Source organism: Salvelinus fontinalis, chromosome 1, assembly GCF_029448725.1.
Source record: "Salvelinus fontinalis isolate EN_2023a chromosome 1, ASM2944872v1, whole genome shotgun sequence".
Taxonomy (NCBI): domain Eukaryota; kingdom Metazoa; phylum Chordata; class Actinopteri; order Salmoniformes; family Salmonidae; genus Salvelinus; species Salvelinus fontinalis.
The window spans coordinates 85828036-85855212 of record NC_074665.1 but is presented as its reverse complement, the minus strand read 5'-3'; the positions used below and the strand labels follow the sequence as shown (position 1 = coordinate 85855212).

The window sequence follows — 27177 nt, the reverse complement described above, 5'->3', positions numbered from 1 at the left end:
TGCATCCAATTTATTGAGTAGGGTATTGGAGGCTATTTTGTAAATGACATCGCTGAAGTCGAGGATCGGTAGGATGGTCAGTTTTACGAGGGTATGTTTGGCAGCATGAGCGAAGGATGCTTTGTTGTGAAATAGGAAGCCAATTCTAGATTTAACTTTGGATTGGAGATGTTTGATGATAGTCTGGAAGGAGAGTTTACAGTCTAACCAGGCACATAGGTATTTGTAGTTGTCCACATATTCTAAGTCAGAACCGTCCAGAGTAGTGATGTTGGACGGGCGGGCAGGTGCAGGCAGCGATCGGTTAAAGAGCATGCATTTAGTTTTACTTGTATTTAAGAGCAATTGGAGGCCACGGAGGGAGAGTTGTATGGCATTGAAGCACTTCTGGAGGGTTGTTAACACAGTATCCAAAGAAGGGCCAAAAGTATACAGAATGGTGTCGTCTGCGTAGAGGTGGATCAGAGACTCACCAGCAGCAAGAGCGACATCATTGATGTATACAGAGAAGAGAGTAGGTCCAAGAATTGAACCCTGTGGCACCCCCATAGAGACTGCCAGAGGCCCGGACAACAGGCCCTCCGATTTGACACACTGAACTCTATCAGAGAAGTAGTTGGTGAACCAGGCGAAGCAATCATTTGAGAAACCAAGGCTATCGAGTCTGCCGATGAGGATGTGGTGATTGACAGAGTCGAAAGCCTTGGCCAGGTCAATGAATATGGCTGCACAGTATTGTTTCTTATCGATGGCGGTTAGGATATCGTTTAGGACCTTGAGCGTGGTAAGGTGCACCCATGACCAGCTCTGAAACCAGATTGCATAGCGGAGAAGGTATGGTGGGATTCGAAATGGTCGGTAATCTGTTTATTGACTTGGCTTTCAAAGACCTTAGAAAGGCAGGGTAGGATAGATATAGGTCTGTAGCAGTTTGGGTCAAGAGTGTCCCCCTCTTTGAAGAGGGGGATGACTGCAGCTGCTTTCCAATCATTGGGAATGTCAGACGACACGAAAGAGAGGTTGAACAGGCTAGTAATAGGGGTTGCAACAATTTCGGCAGATCAATTTAGAAAGAAAGGGTCCAGATTGTCTAGCCCAGCTGATTTGTAGGGGTTCAGATTTTGCAGCTCTTTCAGAACATCAGCTGACTGGATTTGGGAGAAGGAGAAATGGGGAAGGCTTGGGCGAGTTGCTGTGGGGGGTGCAGTGCTGTTGACCGGGGTAGGGGTAGCCAGGTGGAAAGCATGGCCAGCCGTAGAAAAATGCTTATTGAAATTCTCAATTATAGTGGATTTATCGGTGGTGACAGTGTTTCCTGTCCTCAGGGCAGTGGGCAGCTGGGAGGAGGTGTTCTTATTCTCCATGGACTTTACAGTGTCACAGAATTTTTTTGAGTTTGTGTTGCAGGAAGCAAAATGTCTGCTTGAAAAAGCTAGCCTTGGCTTTTCTAACTGCCAGTGTATATTGGTTTCTAGCTTCCCTGAAAAGTTGCATATCACGGGGCTGTTCGATGCTAATGCAGATCGCCATAGGATGTTTTTGTGTTCGTTAAGGGCAGTCAGGTCTGGAGAATACCAAGGGCTGTATCTGTTCCTGGTTCTAAATTTCTTGAATGGGGCATGCTTATTTAAGATGGTGAGGAAGGCATTTAAAAAAAAAAACAGGTATCCTCTACTGACGGGATGAGATCAATATCCTTCCAGGATACCCCGGCCAGGTCGATTAGAAAGGCCTGCTCACCAAAGTATTTCAGGGAGCGTTTGACAGTGATGAGTGGAGGTCGTTTGACCGCTGACCCATTACGGATGCAGGCAATGAGGCAGTGATCGCTGAGATCTTGTTTGAAAACAACAGAGGTGTATTTAGAGGGCAAGTTTGTTAGGATGATATCTATGAGGGTGCCCGTGTTAAAGGCTTTGGGGTGGTACCTGGTAGGTGCATTGATCATTTGTGTGAGATTGAGGACATCAAGCTTAGATTGTAGGATGGCTGGGGTGTTAAGCATGTTCCAGTTTAGGTTGCCTAGCTGCACGAGCTCTGAAGATAGATCAGGGGCAATCAGTTCACATATGGTGTCCAGAGCACAGCTGGGGGCTGAGGGTGGTCTATAGCAGGCGGCAACGGTGAGAGACTTGTTTTTAGAGAGGTGGATTTTTAAAAGTAGAAGTTCCAAATTGCTTGGGTACAGACCTGGATAGTAAGACAGAACTCTGCAGGCTATCTTTGCAGTAGATTGCAACACCGCCTCCTTTGGCCGTTCAATCTTGTCTGAAAATATTGTAGTTAGGTCTTCCTAAGCCAGGATTCAGACATGGCTAGAACATGCGGGTTGGCAGTGTGTGCTAAAGCAGTGAATAAAACAAACTTAGGGAGGAGGCTTCTAATGTTAATGCATGAAACCAAGGCTATTACGTTTACAGAAGTCATCAAAGGAAAGCGCCTGGGGAATAGGAGTGGAGCTAGGCACTGCAGGGCCTGGATTCACCTCTACATCGCCAGAGGAACAGAGGAGGAGTAGGATAAGGGTACGGCTAAAAGCTATGAGAATTGGTCGTCTAGAACGTCCGAAACAGAGAGTAAAAGGAGGTTTCTGAGGGCGATAAAATAGCTTCAAGGTATAATGTACAGACAAAGGTATGGTAGGATGTGAATACAGTGGAGGTAAACCTAGGTATTGAGTGATGATGAGAGAGATATTGTCTCTAGAAACATCATTGAAACCAGGTGATGTCATCGCATGTGTGGGTGGTGGAACTGAAAGGTTGGATAAGGTATAATGAGCAGGGCTAGAGGCTCTACAGTGAAATAAGCCAATAAACACTAACCAGAACAGCAATGGACAAGGCATATTGACATTAAGGAGAGGCATGCTTAGTCGAGTGATCATAAGGGTCCAGTGAGTAGTGAGGTTGTTTGGGGTAACGGCGATTCAGACAGCTAGCTGAGCCAGCGGCAAGCTAGCATAGGATGAAAGTCTGATTTTAGCCACCTCGTACGTTTCCGACGGTAGATTAGTGGGGTTCCGTGTGGTAGAGGGGATCAATCCAATTTGCAAAATAGATATAGTTATAGTGACCCAAGAAAAATTGTCCGATAGATAGACCTATTCCGATAGCAGCCGATAAGACAGCTAACGATTAGCGGGCCGCAAATGGGCGTTCAGGTAACGTCGCGACGGAGGGGCCAGTTGGATAACTCCCCCGGGCAGATAACGTCGGTAGTCCACTTGTGAAGGCCCGGTGGGGCTCCGCATCGGCAGTAAAACGGGTCCGGATAGGTAATTGTAGCCCAGGAGTGGCTGATGGAACTCTTCAGCTGGCTAGCTCTGGAATAATTGACTTAAGCCAATAGTCACACGGATAGCAGCTAGCTAGCTGCGTGATCCAGGTGTAAATGTTCAGAGCTTGCGGTTGAAATCCGGGGATATGGAGAGAAAAAAAGGTCCAGTATGTTCTGGTCTGAGTCGCGTTGTACAAACTGGCGATAGCTTTTCGAGCAAAGGATAGTTGATGACCACAAACCGTGGTTAGCTGAATACGAACGTAAACTGGCTAGCTTCTGTCTAGCTTCTGGCTAGCTTCTATTGTACTTTTTTTATAATGGTGAGGTGGATTGCAGGAGAGTGTTTTGAAGTTGAGTTTTTGGAAAAGAAAATATATAAAAGATATGCGAAGAAAGATGTAAATATATATATACATGGGACACGACAAGACGAGGACAAAGGACGTCTGACTGCTATGCCATCTTGGGACTATATTAAGAAGTTGAGATACTGGAGAACTATATTAAGATATGGAAAGACTAGAGAACTATATTAAGATATGGAAAGACTTGTGGACTATATTAAAAACTTCTTATGGCTGAGATCCCGTTAACGGGATGACAACAGCCAGTGAAAGTGCAGGGCGCCAAATTCAAACAACAGAAATGTCATAATAAAAATTCATCAAACATACAAGTATTATACACCATTTTAAAGATAAACTTGTTGTTAATCCCAATACAGTGTCCAATTTCAAAAAGGCTTTACGACGTAGGCATACCATGCTATTATGTTAGGTCAGCGCCAAGTCACAGAAAAACACAGCCATTTTTTCCAGCCAAAGTGAGCAGTCACAAAAAGCAGAAATAGAGATCAAATGAATCACTAACCTTTGATGATCTTCATCAGATGACATTCATAGGACTTCATGTTACACAATACATGTATGTTTTGTTCGACAAAGTTCATATTTATATGCAAAAATCTCAGTTTACATTGGCGTGTTATGTTCAGTAATGTTTTGCTTCCAAAACATCCGGTGATTTTGCAGAGAGCCACATCAATTTACAGAAATAATCATAATAAACATTGATAAATGATACAAGTGTTATGCATGGAATTATAGATAAACTTCTCCTTAATGTAACCGCTGTGACAGATTTCAAAAAGGCTTTACGGAAAAAGCACACCATGCAATAATCTGAGTACAGCGCTCAGAGACCAAAACAAGCCATAAAGATACCCGCCATGTTGTGGAGTCAACAGAAGTCAGAAATAGCATTATAAATATTCACTTACCTTTGATGATCTTCATCAGAATGCACTCCCATGAATCCCAGTTCCACAATAAATGTTTGATTTGTTCCATAAAATCCATAATTTATGTCCAAATACCTCCTTTTTGTTCACACGTTTAGTTCACAAATCCAAATTCACGAGGCACAGGCCAGACGAAAAGTCAAAAAGTTCCATTACAGTTCGTAGAAACATGTCAAATGATGTATAGAATCAATCGATAGGATGTTTTTATCATAAATCTTCAATAATGTTTCAACCGGAGAATTCCTTTGTCTTTAGAAAGGAAAAGGAACGCAGCTAACTCTCACGGGTGTGCGCCTGACTGAGCTCATGGCAATCTACCAGACCTCTTAGTCAATCAGCTCTTATTCTCTCCCTCTTCACAGTAGAAGCCTGAAACAAGGTTCTAAAGACTGTTGACATCTAGTGGAAGCCTTAGGAACTGCAATATGACACCATAGACACTATATATTGGATAGGCAAAGACTTGAAAACCTACAAACCTCAGATTTCCCACTTCCTGGTTGATTTTTTTCATAAGAGTTCTTTTATACTCACAGACATCATTCAAACAGTTTTAGAAACTTTAGAGTGTTTTCTATCCAAATCTACTAATAATATGCATATCTTTGCTTCTGGGCCCGAGTAACAGGTAGTTTACTCTGGGCACCTTATTCATCCAAGCTACTCAATACTGCCCCCAGCCATAAGAAGTTAAGATTTAGAATGAATGGTAGAATATATTAAGATATGGAAAGACTAGTGGAAGATATTCAGATGTAGAAAGACTAGAGGACTATGATATGGAAAGACTAGTGTACTATATTAAGATATGGAAAGATGCTAAATCATTTTCTGCATAGTTATAAAGAAGTTGAGACACAGACACAGTCTTGAGACTTGGGTCTCTTTTGTTGCTGAGCTCAATGATTATATCCTATATGTGTTTTCCCATTTGTGTACACTCACTGTCTTCAACACAGGTGATTGTTGCTGGTCCTGAGAGAAATAACACAAAGAAACAATACATTATTCAAGAGTGTTGGGTTCAGGGTTGGGGTCCTTTCCATTCTTCAGCACAGGTGATTGGTGCTGGTCCTGAGAGAAATAACACAAAGAAACAATACATTATTCAGGAGTGTTGGGTTCAGGGTTGGGGTCCTTACCATTCCAGTCAATTCAGGAAGTACACTGAAATTCTAATTCTAACTATCTTCAGAACTTTTCAATAAGAAACATTTAGAAATGTTATTTGGTCTACCTTCAATTCACTGGAATTGAAATTGAATTGACCCAACGATGTTTGATATAAACTTTCTACCTGTAGCCAATAGCTCATCTGACCTAAGACCTCTCCACCTGACCTGACTTCTCTTCCTGTCAAGGAACAGTTCGGAGCGGCGTAAGGAGAGGTCTCGTGATGCGGCACGCTGTCGTCGTAGTAAGGAGACGGAGGTGTTTTACGAGCTGGCCAATCAGCTGCCCCTCCCAGACAGCGTCAGCTCCCACCTGGACAAAGCCTCCATCATGAGACTGGCCATCAGCTTCCTGCGCACCCGCAAGGTCATCGGTTCAGGTCAGCACTATACCATGCACACATACTGTACATGAAGACACACACATAGAAACACACACACAAAATGCGTGGGTCAGGTGTTAGTTCACCCGCACCCACTCACAACTGCTAATAACCCGTCAGCCGGACTATATGTGATAGATTAACCCGCAAATATAAAATAATACAGTTCCCTTTTTTTCTCTTGAACAATTATTGCATTTTTTTTTCCCGCTTTCACGATGATATCCAGTCTCCTAAAAAAAAATATTAGTTTGATCCTCGTTACTTTGACCTTCACCCTTACAAGGCATTGGGTGAACTCTGGAACATGATTCCCATCACAATTGCAGCATTGTGCATCCTCTTCAACACTGATATTCCTTCTGCAAATACTTGACACGTGGCCGTTTCTGATATTGTAGTGGTTTTTGTACATATGCTTGGACCGCATATTTCATATACTGTACCCAGCTTTACATGGGTCGGGAGAGACTCAACATCAACAGTACAGAAAGCCTTTTCTCCTTCTTTCCAGTCACAGTACGGGTTAATCGACGTGCCCCAGCTATTCCCGGCATGTTGTCCATAAAACGTGAGTCCTCCATATCAACGCCAGAGATGGCATCTTTCTTTGGGGCCCAAATCTGAAAATCATAACTTTAGTACTTTCAAAGTTTTTAAAGCCACAGAGCTTTCTCCTTTTGCTTTTTCCATACTCATGTAATCACCAAAATCAAATCAAATCAAATTGTATTAGTCACATACACATGTTTAGCAGATGTTATTGCGAGTGTAGCAAAATGCTTGTGCTTCTAGTTCCGACAGTGCAGCAATATCTAACAAGTGTTGTAGCGTTGACTACCATTAAATGCGAAGACTGTATATTATCAAAGTTATCTATGTGTAATTTAATTACGCAATTAAACTAATCATGTAACTTTAATTAACTAGGAAGTCGGGGCACCATGGAAAATATTGTTTATAAAGTGTCAATTTCCCAAATATAACTCTTCAGATATTTTCATATCTTATCAAAACAGTCGCTTATTAATGAATTTTACCTCATCAGTGTCATTGCTGAACATCGCAAACCCTTGGATATCTGCATGAACCCTAGCATAGAGTCGTGAATCAGCGATATACAAATTGGCTTAATAATTGTTTTACTAACTAACTTAATCAATCACAGATTTACATAAACACACACACACATTAGGTCATACATTGGTTACTACATGAAACAAAGAAAAAGTCCCTGGCGGACAAAACCGATATGACGGCTTGGTAGACAAAGGAAAGGGGGTGGGGGCAGCTTAAGAGCAGGAAACTCAGAGTGGATTAAAGTACATACAGTTGACTACACTACACTCATGGAAATGCCTATAATTTGAACATGAACAACCACTCATTCGGAAAAAAAAATTCAATTTACATATTTACGAGTGTATGCCTTTGTTGTCCCTCTCTGTGGTCGCCGGTCCGTCTGCTGGATAGTCAGTCGACAGAAAGCCTCTGGTTTGTCCACCAGAGATATGTCTGTCTGAGGTGTAGGTTGTTATACTGTATACTTCAGAGTACCATTCGGAAATGTTCTTAGTTTACCAGACTAAAGTATTTAAACAGCTGCAGCCTGAATAACTGTTCTTTAGATTGGAGATGTATTAGCCATTTCAACGTGGGGACCTTGTCTCCACGTTCTCTGGTCTAGTTCTTTTGTAGAGTCGCCAACCATTCCAACATGTAGCGACAGCTCCATATTTTCTGGTCTAATGTAATTTTTGTCACGGGTGTTTGTCATGGGAGTATAACTCTGTGGAAGAAGGGGCGGTTCCATGATTCCTGCTGTGATGTCTGGGCTCACAGGGGTGTGGCCACTGACTAGTTAAAACTTTATATCAAAACAAGTATCTCGTTTAGAAGGCCAACATCACATTACATTTTATAACAAATAGTGTCATATTCAGTCATATATTTTAAACCATCAGATGCAAAACCCATAATTAAAAAGTGTACACAAGCAAAGACGCAGTAATGTGTGTTTCCTGTCCTTCAGAAGATCACCAAATGAAACAAATTCGACAGGATTGTTCTTTAAATACCCACAGACAATTTCCACATTCTCAAAAAAATAGAAATATTGTTTCATTCTCCAATTTTGGGGATTAGAAGTTTTGCACAAGAAGAACGTGTTTGTCCTCCATAGGCTCTCTCCCTCAATACTCCATGGCAGGGAAGAGAGTTTCTACCTGGAATTTATGACCATTGTAAAACCTGTGGTGAGAGGGAGAGAAGAGGGAGCACAAAAGGGCAACTACCTAATACACACAAATCTAAGTAAAAGGATGAAATAAGAATATGTACATATAAGTATATGGATGAGCAATGACCGACCGGCATAGGCAAGACGAAACAGATGGTATAAAATACAGCATATACATATGGGATGAGTAATGCAAGATATGTAAACATCATTATTAAAGTGGCATTAATAAAGTGACTAGTGATCCATTTGTTAGAGTGGCTAATGTCAGGTCTGTATGTAGGCAGCAGCATCTGTGTTGCTGTTTAACAGACCATGATACCGCTCCTGGTCACTCTGACCAACTCCACCTTTCCCAATTTGACCTTCACCACCTTTATAACCACAAACTGGTCTTCCGAATAAACATCATTATTCATAAAACATACTCCAACCAGAAACTGCTGTTGATTTCCAACATTAGATATTTTTGTTTCATTCTTCTTTATTACCATCATCCAGTCATTCTTACCAACTTCACTCATGCCAACAGAATCAAACATTGCATCCGCTTTCGTCATTACACGACCTGCCACCACCAGGCAAGATTCAAGCTCATCCATCATCATTCCATATTCCTCTATTCCGAAAACCTTTATCCTTCTCGTCCTCTCGTTGTAGCTAGCTAGCGTCTCTATTCCGTCCGGAATTGTTCCCAAATGATGCGGTCCAAAAACAACCTCTTGTCGACCTCCATCCATTTTGTTTCCCAAAAATCTTCAACCTATAAAACTACATTACCCCATGCTCCTGGACACAACCATGCTCCTGGACACAACCATGCTCCTGGACACAACCATGCTCCTGGACGCAACCATGCTCGTGGACGCAACCATGCTCCTGGACGCGACCATGCTCCTGGACGCGACCATGCTCCTGGACGCAACCATGCTCCTGGACGCAACCATGCTCCTGGACGCAACCATGCTCCTGGACGCAACCATCCTCCTGGACGCAACCATGCTCCTGGACGCAACCATGCTCCTGGACGCAACCATGCTCCTGGACGCAACCATGCTCCTGGACACAACAATGCTCCTGGACGCAACCATGCTCCTGGACACAACCATGCTCCTGGACGCAACCATGCTCCTGGACACAACCATGGTTCTGGACACAACCATGCTCCTGGATACAACCATGGTCTTGGACACAACCATGCTCCTGGACACAACAATGGTCCTGGACACAACCATGCTCCTGGACACAACAATGGTCCTGGACACAACCATGCTCCTGGACACAACCATGGTCCTGGACACAACCATCCTCCTGGACACAACCGTGCTCCTGGACGCAACCATGCTCCTGGACACAACCATGGTCCTGGACACAACCATGGTCCTGGACACAACCATGCTCCTGGACACAACCATGCTCCTGGACACAACCATGCTCCTGGACACAACAATGGTCCTGGACACAACCATGGTCCTGGACACAACCATGCTCCTGGATACAACCATGGTCCTGGACACAACCATGGTCCTGGACACAACCATGGTCGTGGACACAACCATGGTCCTGGACACAACCATGCTCCTGGACGCAACCATGCTCCTGGATGCAACCATGCTCCTGGACGCAACCATGCTCCTGGATACAACCATGCTCCTGGACACCACCATGCTCCTGGACACAACCATCCTCCTGGACACAACCATGCTCCTGGACACAACAATGGTCCTGGACACAACCATGCTCCTGGATACAACCATCCTCCTGGATACAACCATCCTCCTGGACACAACCATGGTCCTGGACACAACCATGGTCCTGGACACAACCATCCTCCTGGACACAACCATGCTCCTGGACACAACCATGCTCCTGGACACATCAATGGTCCTGGACACAACCATGCTCCTGGACACAACAATGGTCCTGGACACAACCATGCTCCTGGACACAACCATGGTCCTGGACACATCCATCCTCCTGGACACAACCATGCTCCTGGACACAACCATGCTCCTGGACACAACAATGGTCCTGGACACAACAATGGTCCTGGACACAACAATGCTCCTGGACACAACCATGGTCCTGGACACATCCATCCTCCTGGACACAACCATGCTCCTGGACACAACCATGCTCCTGGACACAACAATGGTCCTGGACACAACCATGCTCCTGGACACAACGATGGTCCTGGACACAACAATTGTCCTGGACACAACAATGGTCCTGGACACAACCATGGTCCTGGACACAACCATGCTCCTAGGCACAACCATGGTCCTGGACGCAACCATCCTCCTGGACGCAACCATCCTCCTGGACGCAACCATGCTCCTGGACACAACCATGCTCCTGGACACAACCATGCTCCTGGACACAACCATGCTCCTGGACACAACAATGCTCCTGGACGCGACCATCCTCTGGACTGCATCCCCTTCTGTGGGCAGTCGCATAGAAAAGAGAAAGAAACATTACGTTTTTTTTATTTCTGAAAAACTTCCCGTTCCTTAACGATTACAAGCATAACCTATAACATGATGCAGCCACCACTATGCTTGAAAATATGGAGAGTGGTACTCAGTAATGTGTTGTATTGAATTGGCCCCAGATATAACACTTTGTATTCAGGACAGTAACTTAATTGCTTTGCCAAATATTTTGCATTATTACTTTAGTGCCTTGTTGCAAACATAATTCATGTTTTGGAATATTTTTAATCTCTACAGGCTTCCTTCTTTTCACTTTGTGAATTACAGTAGGTTACTATTGTGGAGTAGCTACAATGTTGTTGATCCATCCTCACTTTTCTCCGATCACAGCCATTAAACTCTGTGACTGTTTTAAAGTCACCATTGGCCTCATGGTGAAATCCCTGAACTGTTTCCTTCCTCTCTGGCAACTGAATTAGGAAGGATGCCTGTATCTTTGTAGTGACTGGGTGTATTGATACACCATCCAATAATTTCACCATACTCAAAGGGATATTAAATGTTGGCTTTTTAATTTTATCCATCTATCAATAGATGCCCTTCTTTGCGAGGCACTGGAAAACCTCTCTGGTCTTTGTGGTTGAATCTGTGTTTAAAATGCACTGTTCGACTGAGGGACCTTACAGATAGCTGTATGTGTAGGGTATAGAGATGAGGTAGTCATTCCAAAATCATGTTAAACTCTATTATTGCACGCAGTGAGTCCATGCAATTTATTAGTTGAGTTGTTAAGCAAAATGTTACTCCTGAATTTATTTAGGCTTGCCAATACAAAGAGGTTCAATACTTATTGACTCAAGACATTTCAGCTTAACATTTTTTATTCATTTGGTAAAAATTGCAAAAAACATAATTCCACTTTGGTATTATGGAGTATGGCCAGTGACCCAAAATCTCAATTTAATCTATTTTAAATTCAGGCTATAATACAACAAAATGGTGAGAAAAGTAACAAAAATATGAACAAATATTTGGAATCACAAGCTGATGAAAGAAGATATTTCTTAAATAACATCTATATTACACTTTTTAATAACGCACTGTGAATTACTTTATAAGATGATAGGCCTACTAATTTGTTCTATTGTGTGATGCCGCAAAAAAAAATGGTGCGACCAAAACCTGGGCTGGTGCAACCAACTGAAAAAGTTAGTACCACCAGAGGAAGATGTCCACCATATGGAAAAGTTGTAATATTGTAGTGGACAAAAATGAGAATACTGTTGGGGAGGGGGGCAAAGATGAGAATACTGTTGGGGAGGGGGGCAAAGATGAGAATACTGTTGGGGAGGGGGGCAAAGATGAGAATACTGTTGGGGAGGGGGGCAAAGATGAGAATACTGTTGGGGGGGGACAAAGATGAGAATACTGTTGGGGGGTGGCAAAGATGAGAATACTGTTGGGGAGGGGGGCAAGGATGAGAATACTGTTGGGGGGGACAAAGATGAGAATACTGTTGGGGGGGGGACAAAGATGAGAATACTGTTGGGGGGTGGCAAAGATGAGAATACTGTTGGGGAGGGGGGCAAAGATGAGAATACTGTTGGGGGTGGGGGCAAAGATGAGAATACTGTTGGGGGGGGGAGAAAGATGAGAATACTGTTGGGGGGGGGGGGGCAAAGATGAGAATACTGTTGGGGGGGGGACAATGATAAGAATACTGTTGGGGGGAGCAAAGATGAGAATACTGTTGGGGGTGGGGGCAAAGATGAGAATACTGTTGGGGGGGGGGGGTGGCAAAGATGAGAATACTGTTGGGGGGGGCAAAGATGAGAATACTGTTGGGGGGGGTTGGCAAATATGAGAATACTGTTTGGGGGGCGCAAATATGAGAATACTGATGAGGGGACAGAGATGAGAATACTGTTGGGGGGGACAAAGATGAGAATACTGTTGGGGGGGACAAAGATGAGAATACTGTTGAGGGGGCAAAGATGAGAATACTGTTGGGGGGGAAAAGATGAGAATACTGTTGAGGGGGCAAAGAAGAGAATACTGTTGGGGGGGCAAAGATGAGAATACTGTTGGGGGGGAGGGGGGGCAAAGATGAGAATACTGTTGAGGGGACAAATATGAGAATACTGTTGGGGGGGGGGGGGGGGGGATGGGCAAAGATCAGAATACTGTTGAGGGGACGAAGATGAGAATACTGTTGGGGGGGAAAAGATGAGAATACTGTTGAGGGGGCAAAGATGATAATACTGTTGAGGGGACGAAGATGACAATACTGTTGGGGGGGGGGGGGGGGGGTTGCAAAGATGAGAATACTGATGGGGGGGACAAAGATGAGAATACTGATGGGGGGGCAAAGATGAGAATGCTGTTGGGGGGGGGAAAGATGAGAATACTGTTTGGGGGGGGCAAAGATGAGAATTCTGTTGAGGGGACGAAGATGAGAATACTGTTGGGGGGCAAAGATGAGAATACAGTTGAGGGGACAAAGATGAGAATACTGTTGAGGGGGCAAAGATGAGAATACTGTTGGGGGGGACAAAGATGAGAATACTGTTGAGAGGACGAAGATGAGAATACTGTTGGGGGGCAAAGATGAGAATACTTTTGGGGGGGGTGGCAAAGATGAGAATACTGTTGAGGGGACAAAGATGAGAATACTGTTGAGGGGGAAAAGATGAGAATACTGTTGGGGGGGGGGGGGGGGGAGATGAGAATACTGTTGGGGGTGGCAAAGATGAGAATACTGTTGGGGGGGGGGGGGCAAAGATGAGAATACTGTTGGGGGGTGGGGCAAAGATGAGAACACTGTTGGGGGAGACAAAGATGAGAATACTGTTGTGGGGGGGTGGCAAAGATGAGAATACTGTTGTGGGGGTGGGGGCAAAGATTAGAATACTGTTGGGGGGGGCAAAGATGAGAATACTGTTGGGGGGGGGTTGGCAAATATGAGAATACTGTTGGGGGGGGGTTGGCAAATATGAGAATACTGTTGGGGGGGCGCAAATATGAGAATACTGATGAGGGGACAGAGATGAGAATACTGTTGAGGGGGCAAAGATGAGAATACTGTTGAGGGGGAAAAGATGAGAATATTATTGGGGGGGGCGCAAAGATGAGAATACTGTTGAGGGGACAAAGATGAGAATACTGTTGGGGGGGGGGGGGTGGGCAAAGATGAGAATACTGTTGAGGGGACGAAGATGAGAATACTGTTGGGGGGGGGGGGGGGGGCGCAAATATGAGAATACTGTTGAGGGGACAAAGATGAGAATACTTTTGGGGGGGGGGGGCAAAGATGAGAATACTGTTGAGGGGACGAAGATGAGAATACTGTTGGGGGGGGAAATATGAGAATACTGTTGAGGGGGCAAAGATGAGAATACTGTTGAGGGGGTGGGGGCAAAGATGAGAATACTGTTGGGGGGGGCAAAGATGAGAATACTGTTGGGGGGGGCAAAGATGAGAATACTGTTGGGGGGGGGTTGGCATATATGAGAATACTGTTGGGGGGGGTTGGCAAATATGAGAATACTGTTGGGGGGGGGCACACATATGAGAATACTGATGAGGGGACAGAGATGAGAATACTGTTGAGGGGGCAAAGATGAGAATATTGTTGAGGGGGAAAAGATGAGAATACTATTGGGGGGGGCGCAAAGATGAGAATACTGTTGAGGGGACAAAGATGAGAATACTGTTGGGGGGGGGGGGGGGGCAAATATGAGAATACTGTTGAGGGGACGAAGATGAGAATACTTTTGGGGGGGGGGGCAAAGATGAGAATACTGTTGAGGGGACGAAGATGAGAATACTGTTGGGGGGGGAAAGATGAGAATACTGTTGAGGGGGCAAAGATGAGAATACTGTTGAGGGGACGAAGATGACAATACTGTTGGGGGGGGGGGGGGGGGTTGGCAAAGATGAGAATACTGTTGAGGGGACAAAGATGAGAATACTGTTGGGGGGGGGGGGGGGTGCAAAGATGAGAATACTGATGGGGGGGACAAAGATGAAAATACTGATGGGGGGCAAAGATGAGAATGCTGTTGGGGGGGGGTGCAAAGATGAGAATACTGTTTGGGGGAGGGGAAAAGATGAGAATACTGTTTGGGGGGGGGCAAAGATGAGAATTCTGTTGAGGGGACGAAGATGAGAATACTGTTGGGGGGCAAAGATGAGAATACTGTTGTGGGGGGGGGGGGTTGGCAAAGATGAGAATACTGTTGAGGGGACAAAGATGAGAATACTGTTGGGGGGGGGGGGGGGGGGGGGTGGGCAAAGATCAGAATACTGTTGAGGGGACGAAGATGAGAATACTGTTGGGGGGGAAAAGATGAGAATACTGTTGAGGGGGCAAAGATGATAATACTGTTGAGGGGACGAAGATGACAATACTGTTGGGGGGGGGGGGGGGGGTTGCAAAGATGAGAATACTGATGGGGGGGACAAAGATGAGAATACTGATGGGGGGGCAAAGATGAGAATGCTGTTGGGGGGACGAAGATGACAATACTGTTGGGGGGGGGGGGGGGGTTGCAAAGATGAGAATACTGATGGGGGGGACAAAGATGAGAATACTGATGGGGGGGCAAAGATGAGAATGCTGTTGGGGGGGGAAAGATGAGAATACTGTTTGGGGGGGGGCAAAGATGAGAATTCTGTTGAGGGGACGAAGATGAGAATACTGTTGGGGGGCAAAGATGAGAATACAGTTGAGGGGACAAAGATGAGAATACTGTTGAGGGGGCAAAGATGAGAATACTGTTGGGGGGGACAAAGATGAGAATACTGTTGAGAGGACGAAGATGAGAATACTGTTGGGGGGCAAAGATGAGAATACTTTTGGGGGGGGTGGCAAAGATGAGAATACTGTTGAGGGGACAAAGATGAGAATACTGTTGAGGGGGAAAAGATGAGAATACTGTTGGGGGGGGGGGGGGGGGGGGATGAGAATACTGTTGGGGGTGGCAAAGATGAGAATACTGTTGGGGGGGGGGGCAAAGATGAGAATACTGTTGGGGGGTGGGGCAAAGATGAGAACACTGTTGGGGGAGACAAAGATGAGAATACTGTTGTGGGGGGGTGGCAAAGATGAGAATACTGTTGTGGGGGTGGGGGCAAAGATTAGAATACTGTTGGGGGGGGCAAAGATGAGAATACTGTTGGGGGGGGGTTGGCAAATATGAGAATACTGTTGGGGGGGTTGACAAATATGAGAATACTGTTGGGGGGGGCGCAAATATGAGAATACTGATGAGGGGACAGAGATGAGAATACTGTTGAGGGGGCAAAGATGAGAATACTGTTGAGGGGGAAAAGATGAGAATACTATTGGGGGGGGGCGCAAAGATGAGAATACTGTTGAGGGGACAAAGATGAGAATACTGTTGGGGGGGGGGGGGGTGGGCAAAGATGAGAATACTGTTGAGGGGACGAAGATGAGAATACTGTTGGGGGGGGGGGGGGGGGGGGGGCGCAAATATGAGAATACTGTTGAGGGGACAAAGATGAGAATACTTTTGGGGGGGGGGGGCAAAGATGAGAATACTGTTGAGGGGACAAAGATGAGAATACTGTTGGGGGGGGAAATATGAGAATACTGTTGAGGGGGCAAAGATGAGAATACTGTTGAGGGGGTGGGGGCAAAGATGAGAATACTGTTGGGGGGGGCAAAGATGAGAATACTGTTGGGGGGGGTTGGCATATATGAGAATACTGTTGGGGGGGGGTTAGCAAATATGAGAATACTGTTGGGGGGGGCACAAATATGAGAATACTGATGAGGGGACAGAGATGAGAATACTGTTGAGGGGGCAAAGATGAGAATATTGTTGAGGGGGAAAAGATGAGAATACTATTGGGGGGGGCGCAAAGATGAGAATACTGTTGAGGGGACAAAGATGAGAATACTGTTGGGGGGGGGGGGCAAAGATGAGAATACTGTTGAGGGGACGAAGATGAGAATACTGTTGGGGGGGGAAAGATGAGAATACTGTTGAGGGTACGAAGATGACAATACTGTTGGGGGGGGGGGGGGGGGGGTTGGCAAAGATGAGAATACTGTTGAGGGGACAAAGATGAGAATACTGTTGGGGGGGGGGGGGGGGGTGCAAAGATGAGAATACTGATGGGGGGGACAAAGATGAGAATACTGATGGGGGGGCAAAGATGAGAATGCTGTTGGGGGGGGGGCAAAGATGAGAATACTGTTTGGGGGGGGGGAAAGATGAGAATACTGTTTGGGGGGGGCAAAGATGAGAATTCTGTTGAGGGGACGAAGATGAGAATACTTTTAGGGGGCAAAGATGAGAATACTGTTGTGGGGGGGGGGGGTTGGCAAAGATGAGAATACTGTTGAGGGGACAAAGATGAGAATACTGTTGAGGGGACAAAGATGAGAATACTGTTGAGGGGGCAAAGATGAGAATACTGTTGGGGGGGACAAAGATGAGAATTCTGTTGAGGGGGGGGGGCCAAAGATGAGAATACTGTTGGGGGACGAAGATGAGAATACTGTTGGGGGGGGAAAGATGAGAATACTGTTGAGGGTACGAAGATGACAATACTGTTGGGGGGGGGGGGGGGGGGTTGGCAAAGATGAGAATACTGTTGAGGGGACAAAGATGAGAATACTGTTGGGGGGGGGGGGGGGGGGTGCAAAGATGAGAATACTGATGGGGGGGACAACGATGAGAATACTGATGGGGGGGCAAAGATGAGAATGCTGTTGGGGGGGGGGCAAAGATGAGAATACTGTTTGGGGGGGGGGAAAGATGAGAATACTGTTTGGGGGGGGCAAAGATGAGAATTCTGTTGAGGGGACGAAGATGAGAATACTTTTAGGGGGCAAAGATGAGAATACTGTTGTGGGGGGGGGGGGTTGGCAAAGATGAGAATACTGTTGAGGGGACAAAGATGAGAATACTGTTGAGGGGACAAAGATGAGAATACTGTTGAGGGGGCAAAGATGAGAATACTGTTGGGGGGGACAAAGATGAGAATTCTGTTGAGGGGGGGGGGCCAAAGATGAGAATACTGTTGGGGGACGAAGATGAGAATACTGTTGGGGGGCAAAGATGAGAATACTGGTGGGGGGGGGGGTGGCAAAGATGAGAATACTGTTGAGGGGACAAACATGAGAATACTGTTAAAGGGAAAGAGATGAGAATACTGTTGAGGGGGCAAAGATGAGAATACTGTTGGGGGGGGCAAAGATGAGAATGCTGTTGGGGGGGGGCAAAGATGAGAATACTGTTTGGGGGGGGGGAAAGATGAGAATACTGTTGGGGGTGGCAAAGATGAGAATACTGGTGGGGGGGGGGGGGTGGCAAAGATGAGAATACTGTTGAGGGGACAAACATGAGAATACTGTTAAAGGGAAAGAGATGAGAATACTGTTTAGGGGGCAAAGATGAGAATACTGTTGGGGGGGGCAAAGATGAGAATGCTGTTGGGGGGGGCAAAGATGAGAATACTGTTTGGGGGGGGGAGAAAGATGAGAATACTGTTGGGGGTGGCAAAGATGAGAATACTGTTGGGGGGGGGGAAAGATGAGAATACTGTTGAGGGGACAAAGATGAGAATACTGTTGGGGGGGGGTGCAAAGATGAGAATACTGATGGGGGTGACAAAGATGAGAATGCTGTTGAGGGGGGGGGGGGGGGGGGAGATGAGAATACTGTTTGGGGGGGGGCAAAGATGAGAATTCTGTTGAGGGGACGAAGATGAGAATACTTTTGGGGGGCAAAGATGAGAATACTGTTGTGGGGGGGGGTGGCAAAGATGAGAATACTGTTGAGGGGACAAAGATGAGAATACTGTTGAGGGGACAAAGATGAGAATACTGTTGAGGGGGCGAAGATGAGAATACTGTTGGGGGGCAAAGATGAGAATACTGGTGGGGGGGGGGGTGGCAAAGATGAGAATACTGTTGAGGGGACAAACATGAGAATACTGTTAAAGGGAAAGAGATGAGAATACTGTTGAGGGGGCAAAGATGAGAATACTGTTGAGGGGGGCAAAGATGAGAATGCTGTTGGGGGGGGCAAAGATGAGAATACTGTTTGGGGGGGGGGGAAAGATGAGAATACTGTTGGGGGTGGCAAAGATGAGAATACTGGTGGGGGGGGGGGGGTGGCAAAGATGAGAATACTGTTGAGGGGACAAACATGAGAATACTGTTAAAGGGAAAGAGATGAGAATACTGTTTAGAGGGCAAAGATGAGAATACTGTTGGGGGGGGGCAAAGATGAGAATGCTGTTGGGGGGGGCAAAGATGAGAATACTGTTTGGGGGGGGGAGAAAGATGAGAATACTGTTGGGGGTGGCAAAGATGAGAATACTGTTGGGGGGGGGGGAAAGATGAGAATACTGTTGAGGGGACAAAGATGAGAATACTGTTGGGGGGGGGTGCAAAGATGAGAATACTGATGGGGGGGACAAAGATGAGAATGCTGTTGAGGGGGGGGGGGGGGGGGGGGGGAGATGAGAATACTGTTTGGGGGGGGCAAAGATGAGAATTCTGTTGAGGGGACGAAGATGAGAATACTGTTGGGGGGCAAAGATGAGAATACTGTTGTGGGGGGGGGGTGGCAAAGATGAGACTACTGTTGAGGGGACAAAGATGAGAATACTGTTGAGGGGACAAAGATGAGAATACTGTTGAGGGGGCAAAGATGAGAATACTGTTGGGGGGGAAAGATGAGAATACTGTTGAGGGGACGAAGATGACAATACTGTTGGGGGGGGAGGGGGGGGGGGGTGGCAAAGATGAGAATACTGTTGAGGGGACAAAGATGAGAATACTGTTGGGGGGGGTGCAAAGATGAGAATACTGATGGGGGGGACAAAGATGAGAATACTGTTGAGGGAGCAAAGAAGAAAAATCTGTTGAGGGGACGAAGATGAGAATACTGTTGGGGAGCAAAGATGAGAATACTGTCGTGGGGGGGGGGTGGCAAAGATGAGAATACTGTTGAGGGGACAAAGATGAGAATACTGTTGAGGGGACGAAGATGAGAATACTGTTGGGGGGCAAAGATGAGAATACTGGTGGGGGGGGGGTGGCAAAGATGAGAATACTGTTGAGGGGACAAAGATGAGAATACTGTTGGGGGGGGGCAAAGATGAGAATACTGTTGGGGGGGGCAAAGATGAGAATGCTGTTGGGGGGGGCAAAGATGAGAATACTGTTTGGGGGGGGAGAAAGATGAGAATACTGTTGGGGGTGGCAAAGATGAGAATACTGTTGGGGGGGGGGGGGAAAGATGAGAATACTGTTGAGGGGACAAAGATGAGAATACTGTTGGGGGGGGTGCAAAGATGAGAATACTGATGGGGGGGACAAAGATGAGAATACTGATGGGGGGGCAAAGATGAGAATGCTGTTGAGGGGGGGGGGCAAAGATGAGAATACTGTTTCAGGGGGGCAAAGATGAGAATTCTGTTGAGGGGACGAAGATGAGAATACTGTTGGGGGGCAAAGATGAGAATACTGTTGTGGGGGGGGGTGGCAAAGATGAGAATACTGTTGAGGGGACAAAGATGAGAATACTTTTAACTGGACAAAGATGAGAATACTGTTGAGGGGGCAAAGATGAGAATACTGTTGGGGGGGACAAAGATGAGAATTCTGTTGAGGGGGGGGGGGGGGGGGGCAAAGATGAGAATACTGTTGAGGGGACGAAGATGAGAATACTGTTGGGGGGCAAAGATGAGAATACTGGAGGGAGGGGGGGGTGGCAAAGATGAGAATACTGTTGAGGGGACAAACATGAGAATACTGTTAAAGGGAAAGAGATGAGAATACTGTTGAGGGGGCAAAGATGAGAATACTGTTGGGGGGGGCAAAGATGAGAATGCTGTTGGGGGAACAAAGATGAGAATACTGTTGGGGGGGGGGGGGGGTGCAAAGATGAGAATACTGATGGGGGGACAAAGATGAGAATACTGATGGGGGGGCAAAGATGAGAATGCTGTTGGGGGGGGGGGGACAAAGATGAGAATACTGTTTGGGGGGGCAAAGATGAGAATTCTGTTGAGGGGACGAAGATGAGAATACTTTTAAGGAGCAAAGATGAGAATACTGTTGGGGGGGGGGGGGGGGGGCAAAGATGAGAATACTGTTGAGGGGACGAAGATGAGAATACTGTTGGGGGGCAAAGATGAAAATACTGGTGGGGGTGGCAAAGATGAGAATACTGTTAGGGAGGGGCAAAGATGAGAATACTGTTGGGGGGACGAAGATGAGAATACTGTTTTGGGGGGGGGAAAAGCTGAGAATACTGTTGAGGGGGCAAAGCTGAGAATACTGTTGAGGGGGCAAAGATGAGAATACTGTTGGGGGGGGGGGGGGGGGCGAAAAGATGAGAATACTGTTGAGGGGACAAAGATGAGAATACTTTTGGGGGGGGGGGGCAAAGATGAGAATACTGTTGAGGGGACGAAGATGAGAATACTGTTGCGGGGTAAAAGATGAGAATACTGTTGAGGGGGAAAAGATGAGAATACTGTTGAGGGGACGAAGATGACAATACTGTTGGGGGGGGGGGGTGGCAAAGATGAGAATACTGTTGGGGGGGGGCAAAGATGAGAATACTGTTGAGGGGACAAAGATGAGAATACTGTTGGGGGGGGGGGGGGGGGGGGGTGCAAAGATGAGAATACTGATGGGGGGGGACAAAGATGAGAATACTGATGGGGGGGCAAAGATGAGAATACTGTTTGGGGGGGGGGAAAGATGAGAATGCTGTTGAGGGGACGAAGATGAGAATACTGTTGGGGGGCAAAGATGAGAATACTGTTGGGGGGGGGGGGGGGGGGGGGCAAAGATGAGAATACTGTTGAGGGGACAAAGATGAGAATACTGTTGAGGGGACAAAGATGAGAATACTGTTGAGGGGGCAAAGATGAGAATACTGTTGGGGGGGACAAAGATGAGAATACTGTTGAGGGGGGGGGGGGGGCAAAGATGAGAATTCTGTTGAGGGGACAAAGATGAGAAAACTGTTGGGGGGGGGGGGGGCAAAGATGAGAATACTGTTTGGGGGGGGGGGGGAAAGATGAGAATACTGTTGGGGGTGGCAAAGATGAGAATACTGATGGGGGGGCAAAGATGAGAATGCTGTTGGGGGGGGGGGGGGGCAAAGATGAGAATACTGTTTGGGGGGGGCAAAGATGAGAATTCTGTTGAGGGGACGAAGATGACAATACTGTTGGGGGGCAAAGATGAGAATACTGTTGTGGGGGGGGGTGGCAAAGATGAGAATACTGTTGAGGGGACAAAGATGAGAATACTGTTGAGGGGACGAAGATGAGAATACTGTTGGGGGGCAAAGATGAGAATACTGTTGTGGGGGGGGGGGGGTGGCAAAGATGAGAATACTGTTGAGGGGACAAAGATGAGAATACTGTTGAGGGGACAAAGATGAGAATACTGTTGAGGGGGCAAAGATGAGAATACTGTTGGGGGGGACAAAGATGAGAATTCTGTTGAGGGGGGGGGCGGGGGGGGGGCAAAGATGAGAATACTGTTGAGGGGACGAAGATGAGAATACTGTTGGGGGGCAAAGATGAGAATACTGGAGGGAGGGGGGGGTGGCAAAGATGAGAATACTGTTGAGGGGACAAACATGAGAATACTGTTAAAGGGAAAGAGATGAGAATACTGTTGAGGGGGCAAAGATGAGAATACTGTTGGGGGGGGCAAAGATGAGAATGCTGTTGGGGGGGGCAAAGATGAGAATACTGTTTGGGGGGGGGGGGAAAGATGAGAATACTGTTGGGGGTGGCAAAGATGAGAATACTGGTGGGGGGGGGTGGCAAAGATGAGAACACTGTTGAGGGGACAAACATGAGAATACTGTTAAAGGGAAAGAGATGAGAATACTGTTGAGGGGGCAAAGATGAGAATACTGTTGGGGGGGGCAAAGATGAGAATGCTGTTGGGGGGGGCAAAGATGAGAATACTGTTTGGGGGGGGGAGAAAGATGAGAATACTGTTGGGGGTGGCAAAGATGAGAATACTGTTGGGGGGGGGGGAAAGATGAGAATACTGATGGGGGGGCAAAGATGAGAATGCTGTTGGGGGGGGCAAAGATGAGAATACTGTTTGGGGGGGGGGGGGGGGGGAAGATGAGAATACTGTTGGGGGTGGCAAAGATGAGAATACTGTTGGGGGGGGCAAAGATGAGAATACTGATGGGGGGGGCAAAGATGAGAATGCTGTTGGGGGGGGCAAAGATGAGAATACTGTTTGGGGGGGGGGGGGGGAAGATGAGAATACTGTTGGGGGTGGCAAAGATGAGAATACTGTTGGGGGGGGGGAAGATGAGAATACTGTTGTGGGGGGGCAAAGATGAGAATACTGTTGGGGGGGAAAAGATGAGAATACTGTTGAGGGGGCAAAGATGAGATTACTGTTGAGGGGGCTAAGATGAGAATACTGTTGAGGGGACAAAGATGAGACTACTTTTGGGGGGGGGGCAAAGATGAGAATACTGTTGGGGGGGGGGGGGCAAAGATGAGAATACTGTTGAGGGGACAAAGATGAGACTACTTTTGGGGGGGGATGGGCAAAGATGAGAATACTGTTGAGGGGACGAAGATGAGAATACTGTTGGGGGGGAAAAGATGAGAATACTGTTGAGGGGGCAAAGATGAGAATACTGTTGAGGGGACGAAGATGACAATACTGTTGGGGGGGGGGGGTTGCAAAGATGAGAATACTGTTGAGGGAACAAAGATGAGAATACTGTTGGGGGGGGGGGTGCAAAGATGAGAATACTGATGGGGGGACAAAGATGAGAATACTGATGGGGGGGCAAAGATGAGAATGCTGTTGGGGGGGGGGGGGACAAAGATGAGAATACTGTTTGGGGGGGCAAAGATGAGAATTCTGTTGAGGGGACGAAGATGAGAATACTGTTGGGGGGCAAAGATGAGAATACTGTTGGGGGGGGGGGGGGGGGGGGCAAAGATGAGAATACTGTTGAGGGGACGAAGATGTGAATACTGTTGGGGGGCAAAGATGAGAATACTGGTGGGGGTGGCAAAGATGAGAATACTGTTAGGGGGGGGAAGATGAGAATACTGTTGGGGGGACGAAGATGAGAATACTGTTTTGGGGGGGGGCAAAGATGAGAATACTGTTGGGGGGGGAAAAGATGAGAATACTGTTGAGGGGGCAAAGCTGAGAATACTGTTGAGGGGGCAAAGATGAGAATACTGTTGGGGGGGGGGGGGGGGGGCGAAAAGATGAGAATACTGTTGAGGGGACAAAGATGAGAATACTTTTGGGGGGGGGGGGGCAAAGATGAGAATACTGTTGAGGGGACGAAGATGAGAATACTGTTGCGGGGTAAAAGATGAGAATACTGTTGAGGGGGCAAAGATGAGAATACTGTTGAGGGGACGAAGATGACAATACTGTTGGGGGGGGGGTGGCAAAGATGAGAATACTGTTGGGGGGGGGGCAAAGATGAGAATACTGTTGAGGGGACAAAGATGAGAATACTGTTGGGGGGGGGGGGGGGGTGCAAAGATGAGAATACTGTTGAGGGGACGAAGATGAGAATACTGTTGGGGGGCAAAGATGAGAATACTGGAGGGAGGGGGGGTGGCAAAGATGAGAATACTGTTGAGGGGACAAACATGAGAATACTGTTAAAGGGAAAGAGATGAGAATACTGTTGAGGGGGCAAAGATGAGAATACTGTTGGGGGGGGCAAAGATGAGAATGCTGTTGGGGGGGGCAAAGATGAGAATACTGTTTGGGGGGGGGGGGAAAGATGAGAATACTGTTGGGGGTGGCAAAGATGAGAATACTGGTGGGGGGGGGTGGCAAAGATGAGAACACTGTTGAGGGGACAAACATGAGAATACTGTTAAAGGGAAAGAGATGAGAATACTGTTGAGGGGGCAAAGATGAGAATACTGTTGGGGGGGGCAAAGATGAGAATGCTGTTGGGGGGGGCAAAGATGAGAATACTGTTTGGGGGGGGGAGAAAGATGAGAATACTGTTGGGGGTGGCAAAGATGAGAATACTGTTGGGGGGGGGGGAAAGATGAGAATACTGATGGGGGGGCAAAGATGAGAATGCTGTTGGGGGGGCAAAGATGAGAATACTGTTTGGGGGGGGGGGGGGAAGATGAGAATACTGTTGGGGGTGGCAAAGATGAGAATACTGTTGGGGGGGGGCAAAGATGAGAATACTGATGGGGGGGGCAAAGATGAGAATGCTGTTGGGGGGGCAAAGATGAGAATACTGTTTGGGGGGGGGGGGGAAGATGAGAATACTGTTGGGGGTGGCAAAGATGAGAATACTGTTGGGGGGGGGGAAGATGAGAATACTGTTGTGGGGGGGCAAAGATGAGAATACTGTTGGGGGGGAAAAGATGAGAATACTGTTGAGGGGGCAAAGATGAGAATACTGTTGAGGGGGCTAAGATGAGAATACTGTTGAGGGGACAAAGATGAGACTACTTTTGGGGGGGGGGGGCAAAGATGAGAATATTGTTGGGGGGGGGGGCAAAGATGAGAATACTGTTGAGGGGACAAAGATGAGACTACTTTTGGGGGGGGATGGGCAAAGATGAGAATACTGTTGAGGGGACGAAGATGAGAATACTGTTGGGGGGGAAAAGATGAGAATACTGTTGAGGGGGCAAAGATGAGAATACTGTTGAGGGGACGAAGATGACAATACTGTTGGGGGGGGGGGGGGGTGGCAAAGATGAGAATACTGTTGAGGGAACAAAGATGAGAATACTGTTGGGGGGGGGGGGGGGGTGCAAAGATGAGAATACTGATGGGGGGACAAAGATGAGAATACTGATGGGGGGGCAAAGATGAGAATGCTGTTGGGGGGGGGGGGGGACAAAGATGAGAATACTGTTTGGGGGGGGCAAAGATGAGAATTCTGTTGAGGGGACGAAGATGAGAATACTGTTGGGGGGCAAAGATGAGAATACTGTTGGGGGGGGGGGGGGGGGGGCAAAGATGAGAATACTGTTGAGGGGACGAAGATGAGAATACTGTTGGGGGGCAAAGATGAGAATACTGGTGGGGGTGGCAAAGATGAGAATACTGTTAGGGGGGGGAAGATGAGAATACTGTTGGGGGGACGAAGATGAGAATACTGTTTTGGGGGGGGGCAAAGATGAGAATACTGTTGGGGGGGGAAAAGATGAGAATACTGTTGAGGGGGCAAAGCTGAGAATACTGTTGAGGGGGCAAAGATGAGAATACTGTTGGGGGGGGGGGGGGGGGGCGAAAAGATGAGAATACTGTTGAGGGGACAAAGATGAGAATACTTTTGGGGGGGGGGGGGCAAAGATGAGAATACTGTTGAGGGGACGAAGATGAGAATACTGTTGCGGGGTAAAAGATGAGAATACTGTTGAGGGGGCAAAGATGAGAATACTGTTGAGGGGACGAAGATGACAATACTGTTGGGGGGGGGGGGTGGCAAAGATGAGAATACTGTTGGGGGGGGGGCAAAGATGAGAATACTGTTGAGGGGACAAAGATGAGAATACTGTTGGGGGGGGGGGGGGGGGTGCAAAGATGAGAATACTGATGGGGGGGACAAAGATGAGAATACTGATGGGGGGGCAAAGATGAGAATACTGTTTGGGGGGGGGGAAAGATGAGAATTTTGTTGAGGGGACGAAGATGAGAATACTGTTGGGGGGCAAAGATGAGAATACTGTTGGGGGGGGGGGGGGGGGGCAAAGATGAGAATACTGTTGAGGGGACAAAGATGAGAATACTGTTGAGGGGACAAAGATGAGAATACTGTTGAGGGGGCAAAGATGAGAATACTGTTGGGGGGACAAAGATGAGAATACTGTTGAGGGGGGGGGGGGGGGCAAAGATGAGAATACTGTTGAGGGGACGAAGATGAGAATACTGTTGGGGGGCAAAGATGAGAATACTGGTGGGGGTGGCAAAGATAAGAATACTGTTAGGGGGGGGAAGATGAGAATACTGTTGGGGGGACAAAGATGAGAATACTGTTTTGGGGGGGGGCAAAGATGAGAATACTGTTGGGGGGGGAAAAGATGAGAATACTGTTGAGGGGGCAAAGCTGAGAATACTGTTGAGGGGGCAAAGATGAGAATACTGTTGGGGGGGGGAGGTGGGGCGAAAAGATGAGAATACTGTTGAGGGGACAAAGATGAGAATACTTTTGGGGGGGGGGGGGCAAAGATGAGAATACTGTTGAGGGGACGAAGATGAGAATACTGTTGCGGGGTAAAAGATGAGAATACTGTTGAGGGGGCAAAGATGAGAATACTATTGAGGGCACGAAGATGACAATACTGTTGGGGGGGGGGTGGCAAAGAT

General features: G+C 47.2%; 1 protein-coding gene across 3 annotated transcripts in view; it reads left to right on the top strand.

The window, feature by feature from the left end:
* Window positions 1-27177, top strand: part of LOC129863075 (endothelial PAS domain-containing protein 1-like) — a 115351-nt gene that overhangs the window by 29959 nt on the left and 58215 nt on the right. The window contains exons 2-3 of one of the 3 annotated variants that reach the window (XM_055935072.1): window positions 5947-6137; window positions 6655-6711. In XM_055935072.1, the coding sequence (XP_055791047.1) occupies window positions 5947-6137; window positions 6655-6711 (248 nt within the window). The remainder of the gene's footprint in view (window positions 1-5946; window positions 6138-6654; window positions 6712-27177) is intronic. The other 2 variants (XM_055935074.1, XM_055935075.1) reach the window with 2 other exon arrangements.